The sequence below is a fragment of the Acipenser ruthenus genome, chromosome 41, assembly GCF_902713425.1.
Source record: "Acipenser ruthenus chromosome 41, fAciRut3.2 maternal haplotype, whole genome shotgun sequence".
Taxonomy (NCBI): Eukaryota; Metazoa; Chordata; class Actinopteri; order Acipenseriformes; family Acipenseridae; genus Acipenser; species Acipenser ruthenus.
This window is the reverse complement of record NC_081229.1, coordinates 2,596,530-2,624,365: the sequence shown is the minus strand read 5'-3', so window position 1 is coordinate 2,624,365 and position 27,836 is coordinate 2,596,530. Positions and strand designations below refer to the sequence as shown.

At 39.9% G+C, this 27,836-nt stretch overlaps 2 protein-coding genes and 1 long non-coding RNA gene across 8 annotated transcripts; 1 reads left to right on the top strand and 2 right to left on the bottom strand.

The window, feature by feature from the left end:
- The first annotated feature begins 1,048 nt into the window (after nucleotides 1–1,048).
- Nucleotides 1,049–20,293, top strand: LOC117433621 (pleckstrin homology-like domain family B member 3). Of its 5 annotated transcripts, none has more exons than XM_059010716.1 (15): nucleotides 1,049–1,215; nucleotides 8,223–8,555; nucleotides 8,773–8,907; nucleotides 9,890–10,027; nucleotides 10,852–10,980; nucleotides 12,035–12,190; nucleotides 12,547–12,657; nucleotides 13,584–13,688; nucleotides 14,111–14,207; nucleotides 14,606–14,771; nucleotides 15,385–15,472; nucleotides 16,440–16,532; nucleotides 17,184–17,403; nucleotides 17,980–18,065; nucleotides 18,741–20,293. In XM_059010716.1, exons 2-15 carry the CDS (start codon nucleotides 8,298–8,300, stop codon nucleotides 18,873–18,875), a joined length of 1,917 nt encoding a protein of 638 aa, XP_058866699.1. In that variant the 5' UTR covers nucleotides 1,049–1,215; nucleotides 8,223–8,297; the 3' UTR covers nucleotides 18,876–20,293. The 5 variants fall into 5 exon arrangements, with proteins under 5 accessions (XP_058866699.1, XP_058866698.1, XP_034765343.2 ...); XM_059010715.1 differs by having other exon boundaries at nucleotides 1,049–1,445; XM_034909452.2 differs by having other exon boundaries at nucleotides 1,049–1,594.
- On the bottom strand, nucleotides 17,207–21,273 carry LOC117964796 (uncharacterized). The gene is made up of 3 exons (XR_004661223.2): nucleotides 21,034–21,273; nucleotides 20,656–20,743; nucleotides 17,207–17,344 (listed from the first exon to the last, which is right to left on the bottom strand). It is a non-coding gene; the product is annotated as an uncharacterized LOC117964796 (long non-coding RNA).
- Nucleotides 21,274–23,355: 2,082 nt separating this feature from the next.
- LOC117433936 (C3a anaphylatoxin chemotactic receptor-like) lies at nucleotides 23,356–27,384 on the bottom strand. 2 transcript variants are annotated; one of them, XM_059011042.1, is made up of 2 exons: nucleotides 26,631–27,384; nucleotides 23,356–24,881 (listed from the first exon to the last, which is right to left on the bottom strand). In XM_059011042.1, the coding sequence occupies exon 2, from the start codon at nucleotides 24,878–24,880 to the stop codon at nucleotides 23,858–23,860; it is 1,023 nt and encodes a 340-aa protein (XP_058867025.1). In that variant the 5' UTR covers nucleotide 24,881; nucleotides 26,631–27,384; the 3' UTR covers nucleotides 23,356–23,857. The 2 variants fall into 2 exon arrangements, with proteins under 2 accessions (XP_058867025.1, XP_033912270.3); XM_034056379.3 differs by lacking the exon at nucleotides 26,631–27,384 and adding an exon at nucleotides 26,072–26,364.
- Nucleotides 27,385–27,836: the final 452 nt, after the last annotated feature.

The window sequence follows — 27,836 nt, the reverse complement described above, 5'->3', positions numbered from 1 at the left end:
CGGGTAATGCCCCCTCTGTTCTATCTAAAATGCCACTTCCTGTGTGTACAGGAAACAGTGCGTGTTGCTGTCGATGCCCTATAGGAAGCTATGTGGGGTCCTATTACCTGTAACACAGTATGGTCTCGTAAAGGTAACACAGGAGTGGAAGGCGCAGTGTAACTTCCTCAAAGGAAATGCATGCAAACCTCCATTAACCTCGTGAAGTACCAGCTGTCTTGTTTTATATATATATATATATATATATATATATATATATATATATATATATATATATATATAGCTATAGCATGTGTTTCTTTCAAAACTGCACATTTGAAACCCATATAGTGAATATGAAAGGTTACATTTATGATATGATTGCGTTAGTTCCCACCACTTGAAGCCAGGTTTGACAGCTGGTATGTTTTCTGTACAGTATGGGGGTGTTTTTTTCTTCAGTCGTGAGACTGTATCTTGACAAGTGTCCTATATATATAAGTGTGGTTATCTCCTGCGAGCCTGTTGCTATCAGTGTTTCCACACACACCCCTGCTTACTGCTGGTGATAGTACTGCCAGAGTCCTAGCACCACTGCAAACTGTTACACAGAGATAGGAAACAAAGTGTGAGCCAACAAGCACAGGAAATATAGTCCAGCTTGTCTTATTAACACAGTCATTCATTTCATATCAATAAGGGTACTATATTTAAACACACGTAGTATGAATAAGGGGCTAAGTAGCTTCAAATGGCATTTAAATATCTTGTTTTTTATTGACAGTATGTCACCTACTCTACCTGTATTTATAGGCAGGGTGAGTAGATTAAGCTGAGATGAAACGTCAAAAAATTTGAATGGGGACTAGGAAGGCTGTTTAGTCCTGGCACCTAGGATTTTCCAGACAAGTTCAAAGCCAGGTAAAGGCAGACTTAGAGAAATAAAATTGAAAAAAAAAATAAAACACTTTTTTTTTTTTTTTCATTGTATCTTTTTTTTCTGTAAGTTATCATGTCACCACACTATAAATTTATTTCCTGTGCTGCATATTCCTACCCGAACCCTCAAGTACTCACAGCCTAGAACGCTTTGGGGATAGTAAGTAAGGGTCTGCATACACAGCACAGGAAGGAAGCGGATTTATATAGTGTGGCCCATGGGTTTCAGAGAACGGAACACGACGATTATTTTAATTTTTTTTAGAGCAGTGCTCGTTTGCCTGCGATTACCACAAGGTTTGTTATTATGCTAGTACGAGCTTGCTCTCCTCGCTGCGTTTTTGATCTTTATTTTTCCAAACTGGACCCGCCCCACACACCCCTATTACAAAAGACTAATGCACCTGCTTCGCTCTGAAGAACTGAAGTTTGTGCGTGTTGTGAAATGTTCTGAGAAAAGAAAAAAAAAAAGTGACGCGGCGAAACAACGCGAAGCCTAAATGAAACCTGAGTCTCTTTTCTAATAGGTGAAGCAACGCTTACGCTTTTAATTTCGACCATGGGACCTTAACTTATATATGTATATATATTTTAAAGACAATTTGCAAGCAAACAGGTATACGTGTGCAACTGTAAACGACGCTGATTCGGTCAGCCGGCGCTCACCTTGACTGAGGTAAATATTTTTGTTCAGAAAGGACTCCGACCTTAGCAAAACCAGGAACTATACTACGACTTGAAGTCCACATAACTGCAAGTAAGCAATTCTAATTTTTGTATTTTAATAAATGCGCATGTTTTGTAAGTTCAAACCATTCTCCCAAAGTTAATAATAAGCAAACAAACGCATGCCTTACTTTTACAACATTATTACTATTATTGTAATTATTATTATTGTAGTAATATACGTAAATACAAAAGACTCTCTCTCTCTCTCTCTCTCTCTCTCTCTCTCTCTCTCTCTCTCTCTCTCTCTCTCTCTCTCTCTCTCTCTCTCTCTCTCTCTCTCTCTCTCTCTCTCTATATATATATATATATATATATATATATATATATATATATATATATATATATATATATATATATAAAATATACACACACACGCACGCACACAACGGTGCTATACTTCTTAACAATATAAAGTTAAGAATTTTTGCTCGAGCAGAGCTGGCTTATTTTCAACTACAGTTCAACCGTGGGAACGATAACGACCCGCATGAACCAAACCTGTTGAGGCAATGCAGGCAAAACAAGACTTTTATCTGTTTTTGCAGGCACCTATACTACCGTGTATTAGCTAATACTTTTAAACCAATTCAAAATACGTTTTGTCGAAACGTGTTGTCTACTTGACAAAACGTTCCTGCTGGTAGCGGCACATCACACTTTTTGTAATATACAGTAACCCGTTGTTTAAAATGCTAACAACACAAGCAGGGCCTACAGGAAAGGTGTCTTGTGAACAATGCTGATAGCTCTGTAACAGTAAGTGCTCATGATGCCATGGTACCATCACACGCAGTGCAGTGGCGTTTTTTGTATGTGATGTATATTACTCTCATCTTCAATAGGGGTTAGGTTGGGACGTCAAACTCCACACCAGATTCAAATCCAGAGATAAAAGGAATAAGAGGCTAGCACACCCTTATAGTCAGCTTCAAGTTTAGGTACCATCACTATTACCAGAGTAATTACTGGGTGATCTTTATTTTGCACACCTTGTTAAAATGGGTTTGTCTCCAGAATTGTTTTTTAACCCAGATCATAGGTGGAGTCGGCAGGTGTAACCTGCAATCTGTCACAATCCATTCATTTCCATTACCCAACACCTCATCATCAGTCGTCTCACCAGTAGCAGGATTTTGTTTTTAACCCTTTAAGGTACAAGGGACCTATGTGCCACAGAAGTAAAAAAAAATAACGCTAACTTTCATATTTTTGCGATGAGATGCACGAAACAACAGGGTTTCATATTTACTGACCGGTGAGATCTGGTCATCCGAATGGTCAGTTTAATCCTCGTTATACTTGAGTCGCTCTCACATGTAAGTGTACCTGAAGTGGTTGAATCATATTTATCTTACCTGAATTCTACTCCCCTGGTTAACTGTTTTTGTTCTGACTTGGTCCGTCCACACACACACACACACACACACACACACACACACACACACATTTTCAGTTTCTTCATATACAGCCCCTAACAACTACTTGATCCCAACTGGAAATTGATGTTGTAATGGGGTTAAGAGCTCAATTAAATACAGTCTGCAGTGTACCGGGAAACAGACCAAAATCGAGAGAGATACTGTGTTCAACTAGACTAAATGCGATGGTCTAACCTCCCTTTTCAAAGGCTTTGGATCCCCCACATAGTCACATTTGAAAAAACATTTCGAAACTCCAATTGAGGGTTTAACACCAGCTGAATAAAACCAAGATCCTATTATAAGTGACTCTGCAAGCATTGTTCGCCACCTAGTCTCTGTAAGTCCCTTTGGATAAAAGCGTCTACTAAATGACTGATTCAAAGTGGACTGTATTACATGTAATGAGTTGGTGTGGTCACTCACAGCTCAAGCTTCTGCACAGAGTTAAGGAGCAGTATATAAAAACAGTGCCTCACACATCACAAACCCCAAACAATTTGATATAATTGATCGCTTAAGAGTGAATGGCAGCTTCTTGCTAAAGGGAAGCTCAGGGGTGCCTGCCTGCAGTCAGTGGCGTTATCCCCTCATCTTTTGTGAGCACTAAATTCAAAATCCAAGAAATTGAAGCGAACCAAAACGTTCCGGCAGACGCCCTAGTTCAGACTCCCCAGAGTCAAGCGTGCCGATGCCAAGCGGGGCAAAGGCCATACAGTTTAAATCTCTTGCGCTGTGCTCCCAGTCTTTGTGCCACTTTCTCAGTGAATTCAAAACTATTTGCATTCCCATCTCCGATCAGCTATATTTAGCAGCCCTTCCAGAAGAAGCTCGCACAGACTGCCAAATAAGGAATGAACGCTTGGCAGTGAGGGTGAACGTTTCTCACACGGGTTGCAGTGTTAAACATGGAAAATTGACTGCTGTGCACTGGACTCACCAAACTTGCGCACCGTGTTACTAGATCCTCAGCTGGTGCACTGTCCTTGCACTACTAATGTGTCATTGTAGATTGTCGTGACTTGCTGCATCCTATTTCATATTGTATTTTAGTAGTATTACTGTAAACTATACTGTATTTAAATATTAATCTTGCATTGTAACCCTGTACTGCCCTGTAACACCTGTAAGTCGCTTTGGATAAAGGCATCTGTCAAATAAATAAATAAATAAATACATAGATTTAATAATATATCTAGTTTTAAGTTTCTAGAAAAGACAAGGGTGTATGTGGTGGTTCTGTAATATGCATTACAGTAATGTCCACTAGAGACAGGATTTCATATCTGACCTCGTAATATAATATTTTGATAGGTCTACTGTGTCCAGCATTGATTAAAGAGAGAGTTACTAAACTTAGCCAATAGCCCTGTATTACTTGGGTTCACCTTCAGCAGTCATTGCTAGTGCGTGCGGCAGGCTGACCCAAAATTAGAACGCAAGGCCGTGCAGGGAGTTAACTATTAACTGCTCCAGAAATCAAGGATTGGATATTGAGCAGTACTTAAACTTGATCAAACAGCCGGTCCGTGTTAATTGCACTTATGCACTGTGAAGATAGCAATCTTGTTGTTTTAACTGTAAGATAAAAAGCAAATGTTCTCATTATTAGCACTAGCACTAGCAACATTATCACTCCCTTAAAAGCAGCACTTACCAAGGTAATATACAAGGTGTTGTTTCTAAAACCCTGGTTAACATTAAGAATATCAGAACTAGTCCGTCTCCCCCTTTTTCTTTTAAAGTTCTAATAGTTATATTTTCGCACCTTCGTAATAGCGACTTATCCAGTTGTCGTGAAACTTGGTATAAACATTATTTAGCGGAAGTTCTTGAGAATGTCTTGGGGATAAAGGTGGGTGTCTGTCTGTCTCCGTCCGTCTGTATGTCTCCCATTTCATCTGCGGTTTAAAAACATCAAGCATCCTGGCTCCTGCTCATTTTAATGATGTACTTAATTGAAATTCAGAACTGGGGGACAAAGAGCTAGCCTTGGTTTTAAACCATGCTACTGTGCTTTTGTTTTGTGGAACAAGGAGAAAAAATAGGACCTTCTAGGTAGGCTGTTAAAATGCAAAACTGGTTTGTGACTTCTTCAGGTGAAAGGCTAGTCTGTTAGTCCGGCACACCTCTTCTGGTTGCAATTTCCACGTGTCGTTGACTACACTGGAAGTCTATCGCTAGCATCTGGTAAACGGCATTGCCATCCATCTGTGCTGTGTAACTGCAGTGGAAAATTGCCTGCGGCTGTTTTTCTTTGTGTTATTTCTTGGCAGAACCAGTAAATACCCTGAGGCCAAGTCACATTTATATACAACTCTCTTTTTTTAAAGAAATCCGTATCAAGGGAGGTTATGAGGAGTATGGTGACGGGGGTGAGACCATTCAGTTCTGCTCTCTGCATGACGTTGATTCCAAGCTAGACTGATCCAAGGGCTGAAAGGTTTGAGCTATGAAGATGGGGTTGAGGGAACAGAATCTTTCTAGGAATGTGTTAAGGAAGACCTAAAAGGAGTTTGAGTTTAGATTGCACTTATCGATCTCTTGATCCGCCCCTCCTGCTCTGCACTGGACTCGCCTGACCTCAGCACCATGTTACTGGATCCTCAGCTGATGCACTATCCTTGCACTATTGCACTACTAATATGTCATTGTAGATATAACTTGTTGAAATCCTAATTTGTTGCAATGGTTCATTAAGAAGAAAAAAATAAACTGTGACCGTGTACCTATCGTCACTTCACAGATCTGTTGATAAGATACCGACTGATATAGTTTAATAACATGCTTCACTTTGATGTGTAGCGCTCTGTTTACTGTACACATGACGTCATTTTCTCTACCCCACCCAAGCCCGGTCAATATCCCAGCAGTGGAATTGTCACCAGACCAGGCCAGCTTGGCACCTGTCCAGCCTGTTTGTGCAATGGAAACAAGGTCAAACTGAGGCCTCCCATTGAAATGGATGAATGGCAAGTGAATTGAAATTGTGTTCTGCCTAGACCCCTTTTTATATGTTTTTTTTTTAGCCCGCTGTGTGTGTGTGTGTGTGTGTGCTTGCGCAATACCTGCTCTGTACAAACATTTTCACATCAGAGGTTTGCTTATTAGGAGAATGTCTGTATCTGGTTGAGTGGCTTCTCTGTGCTTAGGAGACTGGAATTGCACTGTTGGGAAATGCATCTGAACATGTCGCAACAAACAATAAAATAAAACCCCAAACTCAAAACAACACCAGCAGACTTGAGCTGCCAGTTCTCTTTTCTCTGTTTTCAGATCGCCTTTTTCTTGCTGACAGACAGCTGGAATCTTTTTTGTGTGGGGAGTTTTTTTTAACTGTCTTGCACTTACTGGAAGATTGTGGGAAGGAGATGGGTGGGGTTACGCCTAACTTTCCTATAATATTACAGGATTGGCAGGAGACTTGGGGTTATGTTTAATAAAATGTGATATTTATCAGGGTACGCGTATCCCAAGCAGTCGACACAATGCTCAGTTTTGTTTCTTGCAGATGAAACGGTAGTTGTGTGAGATGTTCTAGGCAGGGAGCGTGGGTGCCCCATAGAAAATATACTATCCAAAAAACTAAATACTGTAGTTTTAAGAGTTGGTCATCTCAAATGTTATTTGAATTGGTTTCTCTTACCCTTTTTTATGGGATTTTTGGGAATTTCCTAGGGAATTTTTTACATTATTTTTTGGTTTGCAGTTCTACTTTCAGTTCTGTTTTTATTTTCTCCCTTATCTCAATCAGAATCAGTTACTTTTAGTCGCATTACGCAGAAACAGGCAGCCGTTAGCTTCTGCATTTGCAAGGCAAAGCAAGGGCAGGGGGAAGAGGATCAGCGTGCAAATAGTAGACCAAACACGGACCAGTACAGTTCCTGCTTGTGTTTTAAAGATGTCAGCATTTTGACTTTTTGAATATAATAGTTTCACAGAGATTGAAAAACATTCAATTAAGTATTAATACAAGAGCCAGGAGTTTAAGGGTTAAATAAATGGTTCTTCCCTTATAGTTGCAAGAAGCTATTGTTAAATCTGCAGACTGGTTTGATTTATTCATGCTTTTGATACATATGAACAATTCTGAGCAGATTTACCAGGCACCTGGTTATTTCAGTAATATTCCTTAACATGGGGAGTTCTGAAACCCAGGACTTGAAGGAAGGCTAGTGTACATTTTAAGCCAGGTGAGTAGTAGTGTGCGTGTGTGTGTCTATATAATAATGAGAGAGTAGGTACAACTGGATTTAAGATCATTTTTTGATATTAAGTGCAATCTAGTTGGTCTGTAATTAAAATACATTATTGCTAGATATAAGAGCTTTTCCTCTTCAATAGTTGGCAAATATTACACCACTCCAACTTTCCATGAAAGCAATTTCTGTGTAGTTTTAGGTAGAGTTTCTTTGGTAATGAATTCACACTTTTTGTGGCAGTATCTCTTTGTTTCTATTCTTTCTTGATAACAATGCTGCACAACACTTTGGCAATTCTGCACCCTTCTGGTGACAAAGAGAATCAGCAGGATTATTTTATTTATTTATTTATTTATTTATTTTACATACAGTATATTTTTTGGTAATTCCAGTTAAGAATATCACGACTGAACTGCCCTTGTAATAGGCTTCCACAATAAATAAATGTGTGTGTGTGTGTGTGTGTATGTGTGTGTGTGTATATATATATATATATATATATAATATAATATATATATATATATATATATATATATATATATATTCATTCCTTTGACTATTTTAAGGTTAAAACAAATTGATTCAGTCGCTGTGGGTTTTGCCCCAAACAGAATGCTGTAAGTTAGTACAAAAAAACAAAATTATTACTAAAAAGCAAGACAGACACAGCTTCATTAGTTTCTCCTGATTTAGACAGTTTCTCTACTTGCTTTTACAACCCATTACAATACAGTACAAAAAGTAGTCTTTTTGATACAATATAAATTCTGTCATATGACCGAATATGAACATGGACATTTCTTTCACTGAATGTAAGCAGTGTTTTATTTCAAATATTTGATCCAGCACTCAGATTTATTTTTACATGATACCCATCTTTTTTTTTTTAATTTATGGCAGTATTGGGGGGTTTATGTTCTGTTTTAAATGTTTAAAATGTTCTTTGTCCTTACAGGAGGGTTAGAGTCACAGACGTTTCCCAGCTCAACAGTGCCATCCGGAGGGACTCTTGAGCATGCTGCTCTGAGTGATGGACGTACAGAACATGGAAACAATGCCGACCCAATCAGTGCTCAGCCCTTTGCACACATCGACCAATCAGAATCAAGGAGTGAAGGCGGTGGGCGTGTCTGGGCATCAGGATCTGAAGAAGAACGCAGTGGAGGGGACCTTCCGTTCCAGTCCCAGTTCCAGCTCCAGTTCTTCCAGCAGTTTCTCTTCAAATTCCAGTTCCGGAGATGAGACGGACAACGAGGAAACAAGCAGTACAGAGAGTGCACAGAACCAGGTGAGGTGTGGGGCATTGCAAAAGAGCATTGATCAAGCTTTGATACCAGAAATACACTGTGTAATATGAACTCAGATCCTGATCACTTTAATTAGGAATGACCCCCCATCATCCATGCAGGTATCAGGGGTGACAACCATGCATTTAAACAAATCTCAAGTATTCACGTAAAACCATTGCTCATTAGCACTAACTCCCTACTGCTTGCCTTCCGCAGACAGCGAGAGCACCAGAGGACCTGCGCAATGCAAGCAGGCAGGATACAGGACATCTACAGGTCCTGACCCTGGTCACCAAGCTGGAACAGCGATTCGCAGACCTAGGCCAGCAGCAGGAAGAGCTTCAGGTGGAGGTATAGCGTGTGGCCATGTTTCATGCAATGCTCCTCTGCCCTGCTGTCATAGAAAACAGCCCTTAATCTCCTGGTATTCATAAACAGGGTTGAGGTTAAATCAGTTTTTTCCAATTCCATATTTTAAATCAATTCCAATCTCATTCCCAGAACTCCTGGGGTGAAAGACACACCACATCACCTTCCTGATTCCATTTCCCTACATATGCTAGTGTTAAATGATCTTGTTCAGCCTTAATCAAATGCCTCTCCTCTCTTTGTAACCTGCCCAGCATTGAAAATTGTAAACAAATGTTTATTTAAGTACAACTGAAGGACAACATTGTTTTTTTTTTTTTTTTTTTTTTAAGTCACACTTCACTGTTAAGCACGTTGATTGGGTTTTTATTTGCTAAACTGTTTGAGTTGAGGCTCATTACTTCAGCCGCGGAAATTAGGCTAAAAATAGTGCTTTAGGCCATTATGTAGCGTGTTATTGCTGTGCTGTGATTCGTCTGCATTAAATAGTGGAAACAAATGCCTATTGCTTCTAAGAATTGCCGTCCTCCCCCTGATCCATGTTTCTAATACATGTTGCAAGTAAATTAGCAGCAAGATTAAAAGGAGGACTGCTTGACAAGGCGTTCTAAAGTTTGAGCATTGCCTTATCACTTTCTGTTCTAAAGGTCAGCTTCATGCAGTAGGAGTAGGTAAAAGAAAGTAGCACTGTGCTGTATATCGGTTTATATTTTTGTAGTTTGGGGCGGTTACATCTGTAACCAGTTACTTACCTTAATGCTGTCTATCTTTTTTTCTGAGATCCTTAGAGCGAGAAAAAAACACACATCTTCCTGTACAACTCTATTTTTAATCAGAGCTATTTCTCAGTGAGGTGCAAAATACTGTTGACACCAACACTGTATCAGCAACCCATCATGCTCCTTCTCAATTACACGAGCAGCCTGGCTGACGGCGGGGGTAACTTGTTTGTGGTGTGGTGCAGATGGAGATGGAAGTGGCCTTGCTAGAAGGAGAGATGCAGATGGAGAAAGCGGAGCTGGACAAGGAGACAGAGCTGCTGGACATGCTGCAGAAGAGACTCCAAGACATGGAGCAGAAATACCAGTCGGAGAGAGAGAAGGTACAGCGTGCAGCCAACCACCATTCACACCATCTATTGAAATGTACCCTGCTGAAAATTCTAGCTTGGAGATGGTGTTAGAACTGGGGAATTGGAACCCAGATTTACTGGTTGGAAACCCCAGTACCGCTTTACAGAAATCCGATACATTTAAATGCGTAAAAAAAAAAAAAAAGACGTGTTTTCCTTATCCTAATAACTTGCTTGCAATTCCCTTGTTGTTTTTGTAAAGATAATGTTTGTATTGTGTTTTTTCAATCTGATGATCAAACTATAAGAAACTAACTCTAGTAGACAAACTTTAGTTAAAGTGCCGCCTTTGTTGTACAGTTTGGTTATCAAGTGATTAAACTGCAATGGCACTGAAGTAGGTCATTTGTTGCTTTTAGTAGTTGTACCTTTAGAATTGAGCGTTTGTAGATTATGGATCATTTTGTGCTGCATGATACTGTTGTGAGGGGGGTGCTATGTGGTCCAGTGGTTAAAGAAACGGGCTTGTAACCAGGAGGTCCCCGGTTCAAATCCCACCTCAGCCACTGACTCATTGTGTGACCCTGAGCAAGTCACTTGTGCTCCGTCTTTCGGGTGAGATGTAATTGTAAGTGACTCTGCAGCTGATGCAGAGTTCACACACCCTAGTCTCTGTAAGTCGCCTTGGATAAAGGCGTCTGCTAAATAAATTAATAATAATAATTCTGGATTTTTAGATACTGCCGTATCTCGCAATCACATTTTTATTTTTTAAAAAAAGAATGGTGTTGTACTCCACTAAAGGCATTCTCTGTTGGTCTGCTTGGCCTGACCGGTTTCTTACTGTGTTGCAGGAGAAGGCTAAACTGGGGGAGGAGAGGGAGAAGCTGGAAGAGCTGCAGATACGTTGCTCAGAGTCTCGTAAACGCCTGGAAACGCAGCCAGAGTCCCAGAGAGAGCAGCTGCGTCGCAGACTGCACGAGGTAGGAAGAAGCTGTGAGGAGAGCGTCATCGCTGTACCTTCCACCTCCCGTCTCCATGCTGCGCGCTCTCGCCCTTTCTAAAGGGAGCACAGTCACTTTGGGGCTTGGAACTTTCAGGAGACTGCATGGCACACCAGGGAAGACTTGGGGTTTGAGACAGCAAAATTGCATCAAACCAGGCCGCCTGGAACCAGGTTTTTAGCCACTCTTCCTGAAAAAGTGGCTTTGTGGTCCCGCGGCTTAAGATGTTTCTAAGTCAAGGGGAAGAATTAACTGCTGTTAGGTATTCGTATTGCTGTATTTTGAATTTCACATGTCTGCTCTATCCTACATTAATTTCTATATACAGTAATCTTTATTTCCATTACCAGTATTTTGCGTTATTAAAAGGGTGCTATCTTTATGACACGCAGTTTCATATTTATTTGGATTTATTAGACTGCCACAGCATGTATGAATTGTGATATTTTTTTAACAAGATATCTTCTGTGATTCATGAATCCGTGACCTATTGCACTATTTAACTACTTATAGTTCAGCAAATGGTTCTTGAACAATGATAAAATCTGATTTCTAGTCGTAGCTTTATACACCATACGGAGAATTTACCCAACAGAACCATAATATGCATTGTGGCCTGCATATCGTAATACATATTGTATACTAACCTTAACATATGGCTGTGTCCTTATCTGATCTTCACACACTGTACAGGGATCGCTATGTTGGTTTTGTTTAGTTTAGTTAACTGTAGCAATCCTGGAGTGAGTGTGTATTCCTGTTGTAACTCCCTACCTCCCTCTCTCTCTCTTGCTTTCTCTCCCTCCCCCTCTCTCTCGCTCTTGCTTTCTCTCCCTCCCCCTCTCTCTCGCTCTTGCTTTCTCTCCCTCCCCCTCTCTCTCGCTCTTGCTTTCTCTCCCTCCCCCTCTCTCTCGCTCTTGCTCTCTCCCCCTCCCCCTCTCTCTCTCTCTCTCTCTCGCTCTCTCCCTCCCCCTCTCGCTCGCTGTCCCCCCCCCCCCCTCTCTCTCTCTCTCTCTCTCTGTCTCTCTCTCAGGACTCTGACGCTATGGAAACAGCGCTCAAGTCCTTTGAGGACCTGGAGTTCCAGCAGCTGGAGAGGGAGAGCGCTCATGAGGAGGCGAGGGAGGCGATGCAGAGGCAGGCCTTGATGGATATCTCAGGGCAGCAGCACCGCGTCAACCAAAGGAAGGTACGCTGGGCAGCCAGCACTGGGGCACCCATGCACAGCTCTCTGTGTAACGCAGCTGAGTAATTCCATGCCATTCGCTATAAAGATAAAAAATCTGTGGTTTTGAAAGACGTTTCAGAGAAGTATTTTAAAACATATCCGGTTAAAATAAAAAAAATAAGGGAACAGGCGAGGGATTCTGCAAAAGCAGCTGATTTTTAAGTTTCCCCTTTTTTAATGGAAAAAAAAATCAGGTGGTGAGCTCTGTGGTCTGAAGTCTTGTGATTTGAAGTGCATTCCATTCACACAACGTGTTGTGTAAGCTCCACACATCCACTGAGCCTGGGGGCGGTTCATTGATTTGGGTTTGTTTCCAGGAACAAGTATTAAGGCTGCAAGAGCAAGTGAATGAGATCAGACAGCAGACTGAGAAGGAGTCGCAAAAACTGAGTCAGGGCAAGAAAGAAACATTTCAAATACTCAACATGGTAAGCAACCAAACGAACCCCCTCACTAATTACTGTGTAAATGAACAACCAAGCAGTGCATAGATGGAAAGCAAAAAATATCAGGAGCAGAAACAAGAATTGTATGTATAACATGTTTTAATCTTAACTGGTTGCATGCATCCTAGTTCATAATTGCATTTTAGTAGTATTAGTTGCACTTGCTGTAAAACTACACCGTATTTAAATATGAAGCTTGCATTGTAACCCTGTACTGCCCTGTAACACCTGTAAGTTGATAAAGGTGCCTGCTAAATTAATAATACATGATTTGTGAACATGTTGTAATGCTAGTAAGAGGAAAGAATTTTGACAGCCTTGGTTAACTTTTTAATGCTGTTCTATATGTATTTGTAGACCTTTAATTCTTGTCCACAGCAGGGAGGTATGCATGCCATATACAGACACTTTGTTTACAACATTGGTGCTTTTGTATACTGATAACACCTAATGTTTAAAGCAACAACACCCTACTTAAAGGGACTGTCCTAATATTGAATTTCTAACTTGTTTAACTGGCCAGCTTTGTGTGTTCTCTGTCATTGAACCTTTTAGCTAAAGTAAACCAATCGATCTTGCATCGCTTTCATTATTTTTGGTGGCGAAGACTTTGCAGCGTGCTTTAAAATGATATTGTTAGCCAAAAAAAATAAAATAAATTGGGACGCAACATCAATACGCTTTTACCACCTTCAAACACTAAGCGTTTGGTTATGTACAATTAACCACAAATGGAGCAACCTTAATGTTGCTTTTCAACAAAAAAAAAAATACTACTGCAAGCAAAAGGCTTGAATGGGGTTAACAAATACCCCCAAGCACCACAAACCAGCACAGCTTTACAGTGGTAACAGTATCCTAGATTAGATCCGTGTGGGAGTTATAATATACTGTTTTATATCTTTCAGCATTTACTGAAGGATAAGAAACGCTTGTCTGATTTCAATAACCTGACGGGCTCTTCTCCCTGTATGTTATCTATCCCAGGCTTGTCTGTCCACAATCCCACGAAGGTTGGTGGCTTTCAAAGACATCAATGTGTTCAGCTCCTACCTCTTATGTTGATTGTCTGTGCTTCTGCAAAATGTTTTTCAGTGCGCCATCTAAAGCTTTAAAATCTCCAGCTGTTTTCTAGCACTTGCTCCCCCTGTAAAAGGCATTAATGACAGAAGCCCTTTTATCACTGTGCTTAAGCAGTTTGGTAGCTTATTTGTTTGGGAAGACGTACACTTCCAAGCATCGCGCAATCGACTTAGAAAGTGTTCTGCTGCTTCCTGCTACCTTAACACTTCCTGTGTCCACCTCCCTCCCTCCCTCCTTCCTTCCCATGCTCTGAGGTAAGCACACAGGGCTGACCTTCAGCACAGGAAGCAATTGTAACTGTAGTTACAGGCACAGCAAATGTTTAACTTTTTTTTGTAATCCTTTTTCCCAGAATCCCTCTCGGGGTACGAACGGCTCGTCAGGTTTGCCAAAGAGGCGGTGCCAGCAGAACAAGCCCTCTGATAGGCCAGCCTCGGTCCACGATAAGGGTAAGAAAGGGGCTGTGGCATCCATGTGCCACTCTGAACAGAGAGGATTATGGGAGGAAAGACATTTAACAATACAGAATGTCTTTGTACAGAAATCCCTGTAGCCGAGCTCTAAGTGAGATTCCAATTGACGAGCACGGAGCAATTCAGTATTCTCAATACATTATCCAACAAGTGTCATCCCTTGCGCCAAATTCATATCCCTAGAGACGTGGATACAGTTGATGCACTATACATATTTTACTTGTATATATGGAATGGCTTATCAAGCTGAAACCTAGTTAGGGTATTTAGAATATGGGGATTTATGCTGCTGTATGTATTTGGAGTGGGAGTGTGTTTTTTTTGTATGCTTGTTCATTGTAAATCCAGTAAGACAGATCTGTTTTCTCTTGCAGATCAGCAGGTAAAGAGTGTGGATGTTGTCAACGGGTCTCCTAGCAGCGCAGCAGTCGGCACTCCCAGTTCCCCCTGCTCCAAACACACTTCCTCCCCCAAACCAAACCAGGGCAACAGGGGTCCCACCTGCAACGGGACCAGCCGGGCACCCGCACAGGTGTTCAGGTACAACAGACTGAGGCAACGGGGCCTGCACTGAAATGCACTGGGAGGGTCATGTAAAGGTTAACGCCCTTTTAGATAACTTCCAAAAACACCTAACTTTTTTATCTTGTTGAATTTTCAGTTTTTTAGATGGAAAAGAGAATATTATAGTTCTGGTTCCCCTGTGTGTGCTTATGGCCTAGTTAGCGAACATTTCTGAGTAAAAGTTTATAAAAGGGAAAGTTTACACTCGTTGATTTACCTATGATGTGGGAATAAAATTAAAAGCAATTGGGAATATGTTGGGAAAATTGGTGCGGTAATTGGAAAACCCGGGATACAGCGAAGGTAGGCGTGTTTTTTTGAAACACTGCAGGGGGGTTCTGTAACACTTTCAAGGTCGCTACATTTTCTGTTGCTTTTATCCCCCTTTTCACACAGGAGGTTCAATCCCAGCTCAGCTACTGACTCACCATGTGCAAGGCTGAGCAAGTCACTTAACCTCCTTGTGCTCCAAGGAATGCTGTAGTTGCAGTTCCCCTATATGTAAATTTACAGAGCTTGTGGAACTAGTTAAATGAGTTTACTATACAGACACAGGCATTGTCCTGATGGTGGGTCTTTGCTTTCACAGTAATGGGAATGGGCTCCCCAACATAGCGGACATGGAGAGGAAACTACGGGAGGCCAAAGCTGAGAAAGAGCGTCTGCTGAGGGCCAGGGTGAGTAATCGCCACTCCATTGCATTTGAACATACATAGGAAGCTTGGTGGTCCAGTGGTTAAAGAAAGGGGCTTGTTACCAGGAGGTTCTCAATTCAATCCCAGCCACTGACTCGCTGTGTGTGACCCTGAGCAAGTCACTGAACCTCCTTGTGCTCCGTCCTTCAGATGAGATGTAAAACAAACAAGGTCCTATTGCAAGTGACTCTGCAGCAGCAGTTGTGATGCATAGTTCACCCCCAAGTGTCTAAGTCACTTAGGATAAAAGCGTCTGATAAATGACAATAATAATAATAATAATAGTTTGTAGTATGTAGTAAATGGAGGATTACTTTTGATGATTTCTATTTTTGTCTATTTGTGTTCATGGCAAATAGGATATAGTGGAAACTCCCACACTCCCAACTTTGTTTTTATATAATTCTGGAGAATCGCTTATTCAGTTCTGCTGTATTCCGGTTAGGATTCTTTTTAGAATTTAGAATCATTATAAATCAACCAATCATGGTTACAGATTTGTCAACATTCCACTACATTTTATCCTACAGTATCTACAGTCGTTCTCCTGTGCGTAGAACATACTAAAGTTTGAAAAGAACAACCTTTTTTTGTTTAATAGTGGCACAATCTTCATTTTTGTCATTTTTATATAATAATAATACTAATAATAATAATAATAATAATAATAATAATAATAATAATAATAATAATAATATGATGTGTGTAGGGTGTTTCGTATTGTAACAGAAATCATGTAGTCTTGCCCAAGCTGCACGAGATAACAATACAACACCCCACACATGAAGTAATCAGAATGGGTCTTGCATTATTTCATGTACTGTGTGTGCAGGTCATGATGGTCTGCTTTTTCATGATCACGAGCGTGGAGAACGTTTAGTGATAACACTTATTATCCAGTTTTGAATTTCAATCATTTATTTCTGCAACGCTTCCTATAATCCCCCAGGAAGCCAAAAGACAAGCCCAAGAGGAAGCCAAGAAAAAAGAGCTGGAGTGCGTTGAACCAACATCCACTTCTACACCAAAGCGCCATCTAGAGGTAGCAATCCATTACAGCAAACCCTCTCCAGGCTTGACAATAGCACCTACAGCCTGCTATTGTGTCCTGCAGCCACTAGATGTCAGTTTTGACACAGTTCAGACATCAAAAGAATAATCATAGTAACTACTGTAGATGCAAATGTGATTTACTGTGTGTTTTTTTTTTTACATTCCCCTTGCTAATCATTCTGAGTAGTTCTGGGTTCTGTCACTCCAATATCTTGTTTTAATTTTTGATCAAAATCTCTCTTTACCTGTGGTTTGAGCTTGTCTGGTGAATCCTAAGTGCCAGGGACTGAACAGCTTCCCTTATTCCAGCATTCAAATCATGTGACAGTGACCTTTCAACTCTGCCAGCCACGCCTATTCTCTGTCAATCATTATACAGGCAGGTCTGTCAGAGTTAAAAGGTTACGTTGTCACATAGAGCGAACCATTTATTTTTAACTTGGCAGCATGATATTCTATCATGATTAGTTGAATATCCCAACCCCAGTTGTTCTGCACTTGTAGGATCTATTGCTCATAAGTCATTTTGCATGCATTTGTAGATGGGATGATTTGGACATACCAAGGCATTTACTGTGCAACACCTTAGCGTGGTAACTGTTGCAGGATATTTGGGTTCACGCTCTTCGTGTTCGTACAGACTGGCCCGGCGCCCCTCCTCTCCCTCATCAGCAGTGCGACCTTTGACCTCAGGGCCCACCTGGAGGCGTCCGGTCACAGCGTCGAGACGTGCAGCGCGGTAACCGTCGGCAACAGGAAGTGCAAGGGCTTCCTCACCAAGATGGGGGGCAAGATCAAAACCTGGAAAAAGAGATGCTTCGTGTTTGACGGGGAAAAAAAACGACTGGCCTATTTCTCAAGTAAGGAGGAGATTTAACTTGGGAAGATTCAATCAACAAAACACAGCACCTGCATTACATTATATCCTCCTTTAAACTTCACTGGCTTATAACTAGAGGAGTATAAGGGGTTGATTGATAAGTACCAGGGATTCTACCTAGATTGCATTTAGCCACTTCGTACAAAGGGATCAACACAGATAGGTGGTAAATCAGTCATGGTTAATTCTCCAGGGCCTTAAAATGGTCTGGGTGAAAAAAATCATCTGTGACTGATCCTAGCAGGGTAGAGATTGGTTAGTGCCATTACTGACATTTTTATGGCACTTTTTTATTGTTTTAATCCCAGGTATTATTTCAATACAGGAGTTGGAGATTTGATATTTGTTTGGATGGAATGTTAATATTAAGGACCCCTATATGCAACTTTACTGTTTCTAGCTACATTTTGTACATCAACAGTTTGTTTTTCTTCCTCTAGAAAAAAAAAAGAAATTGGAGTCGGTGATTAGTGAACCGTTGTTGTAATTTTTAGAATTCTGAGTCATCATTTTTTTTCGTCAGCTGATAGATTTTTGCTTTATTTTTCAAACGCAGATAAAGAAGAAACGAAGCTAAAGGGAGTCATCTATTTCCAAGCCATTGAGGAGGTTTATTATGATCACCTCCGCAGTGCGTCTAAGGTATGTGCGTGCGTGCCTGTGCGTCTGCAGTTTGCCTTTGTGTGTTAAAAGTCCTGTATAAGATGACGCAGTATGTTACATTTCACAAATCAAATACTAACTCTGATTTAACGAGTAAGCAAATTAAAAAAAAAAAATAATAATCTACTTTATTATATACATACTTACTCACTCATCGGTCACAATTTTTATTTACATTTTTGAAAATTTTAAACCTGTTTTGTGAGTTCGAGAAGTCACCCTGCCAAAACTTTGAAAAAAAATAAACATTCTGCTTTATAAAATTGATACTAGATCACATTTTAACATGGTACAATTCTGCACACAGTGAACGAAGGGGATACACCATATGCATTTTTTACCTACTTCAAGGTCTGTTCTTCAGTACCTGACGTACTAGGTTGGCTAAAGTGTATTTTAATATTACTGCGCACCAGCACCACCTAGTGCACAGTTGTGTATTGCCAACCATACAAAAGTAAACTTTAATGCAAAGTTGCCGATCGCTAGCTGGTATGCTGGCTCTTACTTCTATATAGACACTTTAGCTGATGTTACAGAAGTCTGGCAAGAAACTAGAATTAAAGAACGGCTCTGCACTTTGATACACATAATGCAAACAGCAGTAGAAAACGACCAGATTGAATGAACTCTCTGCTTGTGTGTGTGTTCCAGAGTCCGCACCCCAAGCTCACGTTCTGTGTGAAGACCTACGATCGCCTCTTCTTCATGGTCGCTCCGACACCCGAGGCCATGAGGATCTGGATAGATGTAATCGTCACGGCAACAGATGAACATTGTCGCTACTGAACCTGGGGGCTCAGCAGACACCATGGACCACTGTACAGAGCTGGGCCATCACCTGGAGGCACATCGTCTTGGATATCTTGAATGGATCTCTCTGGACATGGAGCGCACAAGATCTGCAGTGGTGACAGGTCTTCTCCTATCTGGGTTTGGGGTTGGCGTTTCTGGAGATTGGACAGTTTTAACTCCTGCAACGTTTCCATCTGCACCTTGCAAGCAGTCTGTAAATCTATTTCAATTATCCAGCCGACCTGCAGTCTATGGTCCAGGACTTTTAGACAACATCAAAGACGCATCGCTCTTTTGTGTTAGCAGGACTTCTAAATTCGTCACCTACCTCCTGATATTTTCTCGATGCTGTAATTGCCAGCCTTTTTAACTACATGTTTCTTCACCAGTTTGGTGTTTCTCAAATCCTTTTGCATTGACGCTCATTGGATCATTCAGAAAGAGAGTTTTGAGAGACTGGTTTCTGCCTGTGAATCAACATAATGTTACCTGCGATTGAGGGAATTCAAATAGACTTCTGTCTGATGGAAACTGAACTTAATTTGTATTGCTTTCAACTCGGTGGTTGATGAAATCGAGACAAAGCTTTTGTTAGCTTTTTTAAAAAAATAATGACGCACATTTTGCTGTGCTCTTTTAATTGATTTTTTTTTTTTTTTTTTAAAGATTTTTACTGTCACCCCCTCAAGTGACAAAAGGGTACAAAAGCCTGTTGAAAATAATGTTACATTTGTGTTCTTGCACAACAGGACATTTCATAGGACAAAAGTGCAATATTCTCTGAATGTATGGATTTGTAATATTTAATGCATTGTTACACTGTTACTAAATGCTCAATTTGAATTAAGGTAAAACTATTAAGAAACTAAATCAAGTAGACTAAGGTTTCAGCTTGTGCCTTGTTCCATATACTGTGGCCAAAAAAAATATATGTTTTCTATTTCAAAGCCAGTTTTTTGCCATAGTAAGAAATATTTTCTCAGATAATAAAATGAGAACCAATTTCTTGCCAGGCTCAAAGATTTCTCTTGACATCACCTTAGTGTAGATTTACTGAATTTTAAGCTTTGGATGTAATTAAAAAAAAATTATATCGAATCTCTCATGTATTATTGGTTAATAAGGACAGTTGCTTGATCAGTGACTTTACTGCTGTTAAAAAAAAAAAAATGCTGACAGTTTCATTTTCACATCATCTTCAATTCCTGTGTTTTAAGTTGGTGCTAAAGTGTTGCTGGTTTGGCTGAAGTATTCGTAGACATTTCCTGTTTCTGCGAAGTGGATTGTATGGGGTGAGATTAAACCTTTCTGAATGTTCTGGTCTCACGTTATCCTGCAATAAAACTTTCAGCACAGCAGTTAAAACTCTGCCCCCTATTGTTCAACCTCTGGGATATTCTGCCCTCCCCTCTCCCAACCATTGAACTGGATAGCATTGTAAATATCATTCACTATTAAATACATGCATTTAGCATAATTAACCCAAACTGAAACTATTTAAACATATTATGAATTGGTCATTTAGCAGACACTTTTATCCAAAGCCACTTACCAGGGGGGTGGAACTATGCATCACACTTGCTGCTGCAGATCTTACAATAGGATCTTGTATGTTTTATGTCTCATCCAAAGGACAGAGCACAAGGATGTTAAGTGACTTGCTCTGTGGCTGGGATTGAACCTGGAACCGCCTGGTAACAAGCCCCTTTCTTTAACCACTGGACCACCAAGCTTCCTATGTATGTCCAAATGCAATGAAGTGGCGATTACTCACCCTGGCCCTCAGCAGACGCTCTTTCTCAGCTTTGGCCTCCCGTAGTTTCCTCTCCATGTCCGCTATGTTGGGGAGCCCATTCCTGTTACTGTGAAAGCAAAGACCCATCATCAGGACAATGCCAGTGTCTGTATAGTAAACTCATCTAACTAGTTCCACAAGCTCTGTAAATTTACATATAGGGGAACTGCAACTACAGCATTCCTTGGAGCACAAGGAGGTTAAGTGACTTGCTCAGGCTTGCACATGGTGAGTCAGTAGCTGAGCTGGGATTGAACCTCCTGTGTGAAAAGGGGGATAAAAGCAACAGAAAATGTAGCGAAACTTGAAAGTTTAAAAAAAAAAAAACCCTGCAGTGTTTCAAAGAAACATACCTACCTTCGCTGCATCCCGGGTTTTCCAATTACCGCACCAATTTTCCCAACATATTCCCAATTGCTTTCAATTTTATTCCCACATCATAGGTAAATCAACGAGTGTAAACTTTTCCTTTTATAAACTTTTACTCAGAAACATTCGCAGTGTAACCAGTTTATGCTCCCTCCTGCAACAATGCTGGTGATTCGAAATGAGCAGCGTATTGTGGGGAACAGGAAACCAGCATTGTCACCAGAGGGAGCGTGATCTAGACAAGATCGAGACTTTATCTGCTGGCACACACTTCTCAGTAAATGTTAAGAAACATATTGCCTAATTGATTTTATGATGGGCAATTACATTTTTTTTTTTTACCGTTCCCAATACCACACTATCTGCTTGATAGATAGATATTATTATTATTATTATTTATTTCTTAGCAGACGCCCTTATCCAGGGCGACTTACAATCGCAAGCAAATACAAATACATTCAAGTGTTACAATACAAGTCATACAATAAGAGCAAGAAATACAATAATTTTTTTCAAGTGTGACAAACCACAATTCAATAATACAGCAGATAATAGTGAAAGTTACATCAGGATATGATTAAGTACAAAATACTACAGGTTAAACACTTGGCAGATTACAATATTCTGAAGTACAGGATTAAATGTAGTAAAATAGGGGGCAGATAAGAGCAAAATAAAGCATATTTAAATGAAGGGTGATAGTGTCCCAGGATACAACAGAGGAGTTCTACAGGTGCTGTTTGAAGAGGTGAGTCTTAAGGAGGCGCCGATACCTCGAGATACCTCGGTTTGCGTCAAACGAGTTTCCTCTGCACGGATGAGAAACTGGCAAGTGTTTTTACTGAGCTACCCTTTTTCTGAAAAAATGTTTTTTCTGTGTTTACACCACAACACCACAGCTGGTTCAGATCTTTAAATGAATGCTGACCAAGGCTTTATCAAACATGTTCTTAATTCTCGTTAGTGGCAACCTTATCACTTAATTCTTAATTCTAGTTATAACATTATAGATAAATAATTAAATAACTTTGGATCTGATTGTTTTTCAAACCCTGGTTTTGGAAAAAAAAAAAAAAACTTTGTTCGGTTCTGGAATTAGTTATTTTAATTGGTGGGTTCTTGTTTAGAATTACAGTCTGCAGTGTGAAAAGAAGCGGTCGGCTGACGGCACACGCTTCGGAGGACAGCGTGTGTTCGTCTTCGCTGCTCCCGAGTCAGCGCAGGCGTCGTAGTAGTGAGCCCAAATATTGGATATTCTAAACTGGGGGAAAAAATATATATATATATATATGGTCTATTGTATAGTATACATATGGAAAATGTTCCTAGATAAAACCCTAGATTGCAGGGATAGTAATACCATCTTCCACAAATTCAAAGTTAGAGACATCATTAACAGTAAACGTAGATCTTCATGACCTAGCTATATGCACATTTACATCTATGGCCAAAAGTTTTGCATCACCTAGAATTTTAGGATTGAGGCATGATAAAAAAAAGAACAACTACATGAGCATAATTTAGATTTTTTATTTAACATCATGTTATCAAATAATTTATCGCAAAACTCTACCAGAAGCCATAATAGTACAGTAGTACAATATTTCATGTTAGATTTCAATTTTTGGCAGTTTTTTGTTAAGTATATGGAAAACTACAAAGCGGTATGTAATTCAATATGTTAACGTAGCATATTAAGCTGGTTGCATTCGACTTTGTGAAGCAAAATTAGGTAATTCTATAGCATACTGCAAGACTTAAAATTATTATATACAATCCCCTCCTTTAAATACAGTGTAAAATCCATCTGTGTACTTAACAGTGCTTTTAATACCAGACAGAGGGCTGCTTTAGCACATTATCCATTAGCATTGCTCCCAAGAACATGCTCAGAAGTTTTCCTGTACTTGGGGGTGATGACTGATTCACATTGTGTCGGATAGCTTGTTCACTTTCAACACTAGGACATGTTTGCGTCATGTAGGCGGTATGCTGTAGTACACCACAGACTTCCGAAGAAATCCTAGGCGACTGTTCCTGGTTTTACTGTAAATGGGATAAACCATTGAGTCCCATTGTGTGGGGGATAGCCTTTCACAAGCCACACCTTGAACTCCCAGGCCCTCGCACACACAGCAGCAGGAAGCACACACCAGCCCTGACACGTTCTGGGAATGAAATGTTGTTCTGAATGCCAGGAAATCCTAGATAATGAATCCCAAGTTCCTTAGAAAAGTGTAAAGGTAAACATCTGACTGTTTTTAAAGGAGATAGAACAAACAATGTCATTGCAGAAATTATTTATCTACATTATATCAATCAATCTTTATTTTATATAGCACCTTTCATAGTGGAGCACCATCACAACGCATTTTAGCATGACTAATTACACATCTTTACTGCAGCTCAGGAGAACTGCAGGTCTGTGGACACCCTCCGATCCGATTTTAAACAAAAACAAGTAAAGGCATTGCTTTATTTAATAAGTGTATAAATATGGAAGTATATTAAAATTCAATGCTTCTCCTGATGTATTTAAACATAATCCACATTATAGTTGTAATGGTAAAATAAGCACTATCTAAATCTATATACAATAATATAGATAATATATAATAACATACATTTCAAAAATACTCAATCATGCAGTCTAAGGTAGACAAACTTTTTACATAAACTTTCCTTAATATATAACGACCTTCTTAGATATGTAAAAACATTTAAAAAAATGTATGAGCACTAAAAATGTCACAGTATTGACAGCATCTTAACTAAATTGTCCAGACAGATGCTGCTAAAGTTTTGAGTATTTTTACAATGCAGCAACCTGCACTGTGTTTGCCATAGTGCATTTGTCTCTCCTTGTTGACCGATAATGGTTGAAATTATCCAATTCCTCACTGAAAACACTTATGCACACCGAAGACAGTGTTTGATTGAACCTCTTCTTCAAATCCAGGGCCATGAAGAAATAAAGGATGGGGTTGATGCAGCTATTGAAGTAGGCCAGTCCTTTGAACAAAGGAAGAGCAACCTTCACCGCCAAAGATTTCTTATTGACCATCTTGGCCAGCAAAAAGACATGGTAGGGCGCCCAACAGAAGAAAAAGGCAGCCACCAATACAGCAATGATCTTGAAGGACTTTTTGGGCACCCGTGTCCGCCTCAACTTGCAAGCCATGATGGTGTAACAAGTGGCAATGATTAAAAAGGGGACCAAGAAACCAAAAAAGAACCTCACGATGTAGAGGGCCTTATTCTGATATCCATCATTGCTTCCAGGAACATCGAAGGAGCACTTGGAGAGATTCCCATTTCCTGGATCCATAGAGACCCGTCGGAATAGGAAGTACGGCAGGCTAAAGGCTGTGGCCAGCGCCCAAACTCCTACGCTGGCAAAGGAAGCCATCTGGACAGTGCGCCGCTGCATCATCCGGATGGGGAAGACCACAGAAATGCAGCGGTCAAGGCTGATGACGGACAGAAGGAAGACGCTACAGAACAAGTTCATGTACGTGAAGAAGCCGTTGAACTTGCAGAGGAACTCTCCAAAGGGCCAGTAGGTGTAGAAGAGGAGCTTGAGCAAAGAGGTGACTCGGGTGAAGCAGAAGATCAGGTCGGCCACAGCCAGGTTGAGGAGCCAGACGTTGGTCACAGTCTTCTTCAGTTTGCAGCCGGTCATCCAGATCACTATGCTGTTTCCGGTTACTCCCAGAATAATAGTGATGCTGTATAAAACTATCAATACCATCTCCATTACGTGGTCAGTGTCCACTGAGTCGTCTGTGTTTTGAGGCAAAGGTTTGGTGCTTGTTGTGATGTTGCTGAGCTCCATTCTGAAAATAACAAAACCATCAGAACATAAGAAAAGTTTGTGAACTAGAAAAGGTCAGTGTTTTAGATCCTACTACTTCACTTGGTAGGCTAGTCCATACATGTATGACTGTAAAAAAGTGCTACCCACCTTCTGTTCTAAACTTAATTTACTCAGTTTCCATTTATGTTCTTCTCTCTGTGCTAAATTTGAAGTAGTGTCTTGGATCAACTTTATCTACACCATTTTAAAGACTTCAATCAAGCCCCCTCTTTCCCTTCTTTTTTCAAGAAAGCAATCCAGGATCACAAAGGTAAACTGCTTTATCCAACTCATGACTGTGCCATGTACGCAACATTAAAATTTAACATGTACATGTATAAGATATTTAAGAAGTAGCAAGGAGGAACTGAGAAATAATATCTCATTTCTAGCTCCATCTTGCAGAGATTGGGGAATTGAATTTTTGTTAAAGAAAATTAACCAGAGGGGGGATTTAGTTTTTACAAGCAATTCTTTTTTACTTTGTCACAGAATAATTTACGACTCTCATTATGCAGCGATTAGAACTATTCTAGTTATCTGTACTGGCAACTAAACTAAAAGCAGAAATAGCTCAACCTGCTGTTCAATTACAGTCTCTATTGAATGTATCCATTATACCCCTTTATATCAATGGGCTCGGCAGGATAGTGTCGGATATTTTTATTGTGTTAATTGAGCAATCACTTATGTTGATGTAATTTAAGAAAGAGTAAACAGATTAAAACACTGTTTCACATGTCTTCAGAAGCATATGAATAACAGCTCTCTGACATTTAGAATAGCAGTCACAACACCCTTAATTCATCAGAAGAAAGACTTTTAATCCAATCGTTTGTCAGTTTCTTTTAGTATTTCCAAAATTGCTACCAATGTAGAATACATGGTTAGGACATTTCTTCATTATTGTACCACAAAAAGATGTGTTTTGCACAACATGATTGTAATATAACCCAGAACTTGTTATGTATTCATTTTATTATTTCATTGATTTATTAATTTATTTTAGATTAACATTCATTTAGAAAATACCAGGTCAATTGCATTGATCATTTCCAAATTACTAGTTTTGTTGAATGAAAAACAATAACTGTAAAATGACTGTGTAATTAGTTAATATTTTAACTGAAATCCTTTCACAAATAACAACAAAAATAGATTTGATCTTACCTTTGGCTTGTCACAAAAATCAGTTCAACAAGAAAAAAGCTATACATGCAAACATGAATATCCAGTATCAGAACTTTCCCATATTTTGAAGTGGTGCTTAAATATGCTTGCTAAAGTCTTGTCATCCACTATGAGAAAGATCTATTGAGCCAACACCACTTCTACAGATCAAACAGAGGCTTTACCCAAAGGGAAAACACGCCTTCTTTGCTTCACACCACAAGCCGAGCACTGTGTGGTAATCACTCTTTTAGCTTCCTTTCACACACTGCATGCAATGTATGCTTTCAGAAATGTTTTTTTTTGTTATTTATTTATTTAGCTTTCTATTAAGCTTCTCTAATTACTGTGTATATACATAGCAGTTACTTAATAAATACATTTGTACTTGCACATAACTACAATGTCGTTCAAATGATGTGTTGCTAGTACAACAAAAAGATCACTGCCCTCTTGCTTTCCGGTGACCTGTGATGAAATCTGGCTTCCCAGGTCATAACTGAAATGATTTTATCTTAACATAGTGCCATTTCTGTAACTCACATCACAAAACACTCACCAACAGGACCGTAGCCATTTTCACTGTCTGAAGGCATTTTTCAGACACTTCCGACCGTGTTGAGAATGGAACCACTTCTTGTTTTTTGTAGCAGTGGCCCCTGCTAATGTCTAACACCCAAGCAGGCAGGCTATTCAAACTGTCTATTGAAAATCTGTTTTTTGTACACAGGAAAAAAAAAAGTTGAACATTAGCTCAGCTGTCAAATATCCAAATTAAAGTCGCTTTCCTTATTTCTTTTTAGCTTGAGAACCCTTGGGGCCAAGTTGTGTTCAATATGTCGTGTTATCCCTTACTTTACAAGCTGTTGTGTTGAGTGCACGTGAGCGCAATACACAAAACCTCCCTAGCAAAGAATACATTTGAGACAATCCAAAACCATATGATGGAGAGTTTAGACTTTTTCTTTTAACTTTTCGTTTTGTGGAACAAGGAGAAAAAATAAGACCTTCTAGGTAGGCTGTTAAAATGCAAAACTGGTTTGTGACTTCTTCAGGTGAAAGGCTAATCTGTTACTCCAGGCACACCTCTTCTGTTTGCAATTTCCACGTGTCGTTGACTACACTGGAAGTCTATCACTGGCATCTGGTAAACGGCATTGCCATCCATCTGTGCTGTGTAACTGCAGTGGAAAATTGCCTGCGGCTGATTTTCTTTGTGTTATTTCTTGGCAGAACCAGTAATACCCCGAGGCCAAGTCACATTTCTATACAACTCTCTCTTGTTAAAGAAATACATATCAAGGGAGGTTATGAGGAGTATGGTGACAGGGGTTCAGTTCTGCTCCCTGCATGACGTTGATTCCAAGCTAGACTGATCCAAGGGCTGAAAGGTTTGAGCTATGAAGATGAAGTTGAAGGAATGGAATCTTTCTAGGAATGTGTTAAGGGAGGCCTAAAAGGAGTTTGAGTTTAGATTGCACTTATCGATCTCTTGATCCGCCCCTCCTGCTCTGCACTGACTCGCCTGACCTCCGCACCACGTTACTGGATCCTCAGCTGATGCACTATCTTGCACTACAAATATGTCATTGTAGATATAACTTGTTGAAATCCTAATTTGTTGCATCCTAGTTCTTATTGTTTTTTAGCAGTGTTGTTTGCACTTACTGTAAACCTGTACTGTATTTAAATATTCATCTTGCATTGTAACCCTGTACTGCCTTGTAACACCTGTAAGTCACCTTGGATAAAGGCCAAATAAATA

Bases quoted from the DNA above. Each gene is read 5' to 3' on its own strand.
- LOC117433621 (XM_059010716.1), top strand. From the start codon at position 8,298: ATGGACGTACAGAACATGGAAACAATGCCGACCCAATCAGTGCTCAGC. The intron at 10,028-10,851 runs GTACAGCGTGCA...ACTGTGTTGCAG, and splicing joins ACCAGTCGGAGAGAGAGAAG to GAGAAGGCTAAACTGGGGGA. The intron at 12,191-12,546 runs GTACGCTGGGCA...GTTTGTTTCCAG, and splicing joins ACCGCGTCAACCAAAGGAAG to GAACAAGTATTAAGGCTGCA.
- LOC117433936 (XM_034056379.3), bottom strand. From the start codon at position 26,118: ATGTATAGCTTTTTTCTTGTTGAACTGATTTTTGTGACAAGCCAAAG. The intron at 24,882-26,071 runs GTAAGATCAAAT...TGTTATTTTCAG, and splicing joins ATTTTTGTGACAAGCCAAAG to AATGGAGCTCAGCAACATCA.